The 6,564-nt window shown below is 36.5% G+C and overlaps 3 protein-coding genes across 3 annotated transcripts in view; all 3 read right to left on the reverse strand.

Moving 5' to 3' along the window:
* The window catches only part of LOC106331125 (glutathione S-transferase T3-like), a 939-nt gene extending 700 nt beyond the window's left edge, over nt 1-239 (reverse strand). Inside the window, exon 1 of the mRNA XM_013769460.1 lies at nt 30-239. Within this exon, the coding sequence (XP_013624914.1) occupies nt 30-239 (210 nt within the window). The remainder of the gene's footprint in view (nt 1-29) is intronic.
* A 1,720-nt stretch (nt 240-1,959) lies between these two features.
* On the reverse strand, nt 1,960-4,339 carry LOC106332018. The gene is made up of 5 exons (XM_013770468.1): nt 3,876-4,339; nt 2,881-2,937; nt 2,727-2,795; nt 2,578-2,646; nt 1,960-2,452 (listed from the first exon to the last, which is right to left on the reverse strand). The coding sequence occupies exons 1-5, from the start codon at nt 4,242-4,244 to the stop codon at nt 2,282-2,284; spliced, it is 735 nt and encodes a 244-aa protein (XP_013625922.1). The 5' UTR covers nt 4,245-4,339; the 3' UTR covers nt 1,960-2,281.
* Nucleotides 4,340-5,359: 1,020 nt separating this feature from the next.
* On the reverse strand, nt 5,360-6,062 carry LOC106332948 (60S ribosomal protein L39-1). The gene is made up of 3 exons (XM_013771432.1): nt 5,976-6,062; nt 5,716-5,819; nt 5,360-5,586 (listed from the first exon to the last, which is right to left on the reverse strand). The coding sequence occupies exons 1-3, from the start codon at nt 5,976-5,978 to the stop codon at nt 5,538-5,540; spliced, it is 156 nt and encodes a 51-aa protein (XP_013626886.1). The 5' UTR covers nt 5,979-6,062; the 3' UTR covers nt 5,360-5,537.
* Between the last annotated feature and the right edge of the window lie 502 nt (nt 6,063-6,564).

Below are 6,564 nucleotides of genomic sequence, written 5' to 3' on the forward strand. Positions count from 1 at the left end.
TCATCTGCTGGATTCCATTTGCGTCTTACAACACGGGCTGCTGGTGTCTTTACTGGTGTCTCTACTGGTGCGTCTTGAGATTGTTGTGAACTGAAAGCCGGAAAAGTTTGTGATTCTCCAAAGTTAACACTAGAATGAAAACTTTCGTAAGGAAAGTTTTCATGGAAAACGCTACCTTGTTGACTGTGAAACAGTCTTACGTAGCTAGAGGACTGGCTACGAAGATTGCTTGGATCCATAACAGTAAGAAAATATAAGAGATTTCTTTGAGAAAGACTAATGAGATGATAGAAAAGAGAAAAGATAAGAGATTTAAATAGGAGGAAGTGAAGAATACAAAGCACATCACCGCCTTAATGGCAAACTCCGAACAAGAAATGTCAAATCCCAACTTATTACACAACTAAAAAGCTATCAATTTTCTTTTAAAACATCTGTGGCTTAAAAATATATCTAACATTTAATATAAACATTAATCTATAAACTACGAACTATGGAAAATGCAAAGTCTCATGAAGAAAGCTAATCAAGACAAATGACATGAGATATTTAAATCTATACGAATCAAACTCTAAACTATTAGTCTATACGAATCAAATCTATACAAATGACATGAGCTTATTTTCACATATTGGAATTTGCAGACATATCAAACTCTAAACCAGTTAAACAAATGATCTCGAACCATAGAAATTTGAACCGAACAAGGATGTTTTTTACCAACTAAACAATCATACAATCAAAACGAAACAATCATACAATCGAACCATAGAAAGCTTTTGAAATCTATACGAACTATCATAAATTGCCGAACCCTAGAATCTATACAATTGTTCTCAAACCAATGAATCTATATCTTTTTGCCATCGAATCTATCAAACAACATCGGATAAATACCATTTTATTTGTTGAATTTCGACAAAACCCTAAAAAAAATTTTGAAATCAGATCGGACTTGAAAAACAAATCTTGTTTTTTATTCTTTTCTTGTTGGAGAGGATTGGTTCTAGTTGTATTGGAACGGAAGCGAACCTATGTGGATTGAGCTTTGGAGGAGGATCGGGGGATCAAACGACGCTGGAAGCTGCGACCTCGCCAAGGGAGATAAAGAGATCTCCCACTCCAGTGAAAGAGAGAAGACGCAGGGTTGGCTTTCGATTTGAAGAGATGGATTTGGAGATCAAGGGTTTATCATCGCCTTCGCCATCGCCATCGAGCTTTTGATTTTCATCGAGCAACACCGATTCCATCGCCCACTCCCGTGCTGCCACGTCACCTACGGGACGAGCCCGAACAGCCCTTAATAAAGGCCCGTCCCACTCTCTTTTAATTTCTTTTTCATTTATTATCGACGCATTTAAAACTACCGGACGGGCATAGGCCCCCGATACCGATGCTCTAAAGAATGTCACCTCTTCTTTAATCAACCATGACTACTGACCCCTCGTTCTTTTCTTCTTTTTTGGTCAACTGTAATTAATATTTTTTTAACTATACTTTCTTAGTTGTTTCTCTTCATATTTTTGTCAAACATGTTTTCGCATTTATTTTTTTAACTAAAACGTATATAGTTTCTGATTTATTAGTTTTAGTATACCTGTCATAAAACATTTAATTTGAGGCACTGAAACGTATATATTAAGAGTTTAGAAGATAATTTCACTTCGATTACAAAAAAAGAAGAAGATAATTTAACTTAGTATTCTTTGGTATCTCTCGACAATAATAACTTTGATCGAGACAAATTAGGTGATAACAAGTTGGCATCTGTTTTCTTTATATCCGTGGACACGCCGACAAACCACCAATAACACTATACTTACCTCACAAGTTTAAATTTTGAAAATTTTAAATTAGTAGAATAATGATGGCTCGTGAGCTGGATAGGTCTCTCTTGTCTTGGGTTAGTTGAGCGGAAACTAGGGCTCTAATTTCAACTAGTATAAATAACATATGGTTGTTAACGAAATAAAAAGGAGAAGTTTGAATTTTGAAACATAAAAGTCAACTAGCTGTTCTACTTTTTCCTCTTGACTACAACGAATCGATACAATAGTGAGAGAACAAAAAGTTAAAAGAACCTAATTTCCACCACCTTCTTAATAAAAACCAAGAAGTAATGAGTGTTTTACACCCAAAAGGGAACGAAACAGAACACAAAGAATGATGTGAGGAGACATTACACCTCTTATTACATTCACTTTTGTTTGTGCAAAGTCTATGGCTCCCTTCTTGATTGTGATAAGCTTGAGATCTAAAAAATCTTCAGATAGGCTGCCACTTAGCTACTTCCATACAATATCTCATCCTCGGATGGTGCCATGTTCAAATCAGGGAGGAAGAAGCTAGCAGTTTTGTTGCCCTCTACTCTGCAACATTTTGATTCGCGTTGTGAATTATGAATCAAATTAACCGGAGTCTCGTTCTTGACACGGCCTGAGTTCAAGTCACGCTGAAACAAGGAAACAAAAGAGTAGATTTTGATTCAGACAAAGACCAGCAGCAAATAAAGACTCCGAAAAATGAGAAGACAAAAAAAAGAGGGTAGGAAAAAATCAAAATGCTCAAAAAATTTACCTTAATTCTCTTCAACGTTTGGTTCCTTACGTTTTGTTCATCTAACGTTGCTCGGAGACTCGCAATCTCCTGTGGAAGCGACCATATTAGTTAGAATACGATTGGAGATAAAAGTGAGATAACAATTATAATAAAACTCTCTTTTTTACCTTTTGAAGGTCGAGTCTTTCCATCAACTTCAAATTCTCTTCGTATTTAAGCTCCGAAAATGACTTTAACTAAACAAAACAAAGTCTCAGCTCAGTTTAAAAAAATTTGATTTCATTTAGGATTTTCGTGGAAGAGAGTTTTGTATATTAGTACCTTCTTTCTCTTCAGTCTCTTGGAGAAGGAACTTGTGATTACGTTTGTTGGAAAAGCCTGAAAAATAAATTTAAAAAAAAAAAAAAACGCATTTCATTAGCTCCAAATCCAACAAAGTAAGTAAAATGTATTGCTGCCTCAGTAATTTAAGATGCCAAATCCGGGAATTTGAAAATATATTACTAAAGAATACAAATTAAATGCTGAAGAGTAAACGACAACTGTTATAGATCCTTTACCGTATGATAATCAAACCAGATCTTAATTTTAAGATACCAGTAGTAAAGTTTCTTTTACCACAAAATATTTTTTTTATAAGTCAGAAAGAGAAAAAAAAAACTATCCTTTTAGAAACAAAAATACATATGCGAATGCCACATCATGAAAATCCCGTGTCCATCACTCTTAAAGACCACGTGATCCCACTCTCTCCGACAAGATTTTACTACTACCTTTCACCCAAAATGATACCGTTTCGGTGCCTCAAAACGTACAGTGATCGCGCACGTTTTGACCAATTAGCTGTACTACTACTACCACCACCCCATAATCTAAAGAACCTTTAATATTACTCCTCTTGAGACAAATCAAATTTTGACCAACTACGAGACGCTCACTGAGAAAGTAAGGTTAACCGAGAAGATTAACTGGTTAACCTCCAGGTTTTGTGAAAGATATTAGCAGTTTTTAAAGATTACAAAAAAAAAACATCGAAAAAGAAAGTAAGAAATATGGAAAAAAAAGTTAAAACAGGCTTTGACTTTTGGAAATGGAAGCTTTCGTATAAAACCTAAAAGAAACAGAAAAAAGAAAGCTCCGCCGTAACGTAACCCCCGGCAAAACACGTCGAGTGACGAAATGTTCCGGTGTGATTTTGAGATAACAGAGTAAAACACGGCCTGGTGAAAGGACCCTGTAACTCAAGATCGGTGAAAAATAAAGAGATATGTGTAGTGAAGGAGATGTTTAGAGGAGAAGAAGGAAAGAGAAAGTACCTTAGATCCGAATACTGTTGACGTGGAGCAGCTAGCTTGACGACTAATATCCTCCAATCCATCGGCGGAGGGAGATGCAGAGGCTCCGCCGCTCCATGAGAGAGGAGTCTTCGGACTGCCTCTTGCGGAATCTACATCCTTCTTCAACGTAACCAGAACGCCGCCGCCAAATCTTGAAGGTCGTGACCTCCGTCGACGAGTTCCCCACTGCAACGGAGGCAGATTCGTCCAAGGATTCTCTGAAACCGTCGTCCCCGCATGCTTCAGCCGTATGAGAAGCTCTACAACCATCTGGTCGTCGGTCATCGCCGCCGCCACCCACTGATCCTTTGCCGCCCTCTTAGTCGTTGCCGTTGTAACCTTCTTCATCGACGTTACGCTAATCAAAGGGTGTCAGATACAAAAGAGAAAGCGAAGAGAGAATGGCGAAGAAAATGAGAGAGAGAAGGAAGTTGAAATATCGATAAGGAGAAAAATACTGATGGATGTTGTTATTTTATATACGACGGCTCGCTTACATTATTCTCTTTATTTTTCTTTCCTTGTTTCCTTTAATGTCGATGCGAAATTGCAAGTCCGGGTCCACTTATTGCAGATTTGTATTTTATTTTTTAAGAAATGTATAAATAAATAAAATTATGGGACCCAAAAACTGAGTTGTATGGGAAGAAAGTGCATGAAAAACAATATGTAAAGATTCCCTATGAAAAACCATCTTGAAATTATAAAATTGCAAAATTAATGTAGAGCTTCTTACGGCCTTAATAAAGCTCAGGTACGCTCAAAATGTGATTACTCACTGGATATATTTATTTGCCTCTGTTAAGACAAGGTCTTCAAGTTTGTATCGTTCGTTGGTACATGACCAAAGACAGTAGGATATCATTGGCCTGATTATATATGGGGGAAACTTTCTGATGCAATCATTGACTCATACGACACCGTCAGCTGAGCTTTCATCTCAGTAGATAGACAATAACAAACGAAGTTTAAGATACCCTTTTAGCTTCATCTTGATCTTGATTGAAACCAGATGGCTAAACGAATAAGCTAGCTCACGCTATGATCCCTAGACATTTTGTCGAGAAAACTTTTGATTTTCAGTATCTCACAGGCATGCATTCTTGTATAGAGAGAGAGAGATTACCTTCGAGTTATATAACTTTACTTGTAAGCGTATATTGACATAAAAGATGCAGTTTGTATATGCTCAGAGGAGATAGGAGAGCGAGAACCCAAATCGTGTTTGATGTAGTCATTTACAATAAGATCTACAACGTCAGCTGAATAATTAGAGTGCCGATCGAATCAGATTGGTACTACCAATTAACTATGAAAGCTCCAGCTCAACCACATAGTACATGTAACAGCACGAGAGAAGGATAATGAGCACATTCTTCAGACATAAATATATTGTTAAACTCTAATCCGGTTTCTAAATTGGCTGAAGGTGACATAGAAGTAAAGATAATTAAACAATCGAATCACACAAAATGATATGATGTAGCTCTTGGCATAGGATATTTGGTAACATCACTCAAAATAGTGTAAAGTCTTACATAGATATTAAAATGTCACAGCTTAAAATTCCAAAACTTGAGAAAATCATAATCCCAAAAGAAAAGAAAAGAACAATCTCGTAGATAGCATTATCACTTTCACCTAGAAGCCGAGCTTGGTTCTACGCCAGTGCCTGCGCTTGGCATTGTACCTAAAAGAAAACATATATTGTTTCACAACTCATTCACTATCTCTGCCCTAATCAATCTAGGATGACAATGACAGCTACACACCCCCAAGACGGAACGAGACAAGGGCAGAGAGTAAAATTGGTTAGAACCTGATGGTGTTGTCGGTACGGAGACGAATCCAGTGAGGAATAGGCCTGTTCTGTCTCATCTTCTTCGCAAGTTTCTTCTTGATCATAAACGACTTGTGCGACGGCTGTTTCATTTCATTATTTCGAACAACAACATTAAACAAAATCGGTAAATGCATTCAAATTCCTAACTAGCATCAAAGTCTTAGCTCAATTCAAGGAGGCGAAACAAACGATTGATTGAAACAAATATTGCAAGAGTGAGAGAGAGAGAAGCTTACCATCTTAAAGTCGTCCGGTTTGCGGCTGCGTCGCGAGGCAAAAGAGAAATAAAGAGGCGAGAAGCCTTTTTATCTTAAAAACAAGAGGAAGCCCTAAATTAAGCCCAGATTGGGCCTGTTAACACAACTCTAAAAGGGTTCAAAATATCAATTTCTATAGGCCCCAAGGCATATTTTATACTTAGGTAAGTATCAACCTTCCCAAGTTTTGACTGTTTCGACTTTCGAGAATGTATTTTTCACTGTTTTCCAAAATAATAAATTTTATATAAAAAATTACGTTCAACTTACACCATACTAAACCATTTTATAAAAATCTGCTCTAAAGATCTCTATTATATAAGTGAAAATGTTTCAATGTATATGCTTATATAATAGAGTTCCTCTATTTTAGAGGAAAATATAGAGTAAAATCACATTTTACCTCTATATTTAGAGGTGAAAATAGCATATTTCTATATTTTTTCTTATACATCGAAAGAACCCTATTGTAGAGGCATATATTAGAGCATTTTCACCTCTATAATAGAATTTTTCTATTTTAGGAGAAAACTAGATTAAGATTCGTGCCTTGCGCAGAATGAACATC

This window comes from Brassica oleracea, chromosome C3, assembly GCF_000695525.1.
Source record: "Brassica oleracea var. oleracea cultivar TO1000 chromosome C3, BOL, whole genome shotgun sequence".
Taxonomy (NCBI): Eukaryota; Viridiplantae; Streptophyta; class Magnoliopsida; order Brassicales; family Brassicaceae; genus Brassica; species Brassica oleracea.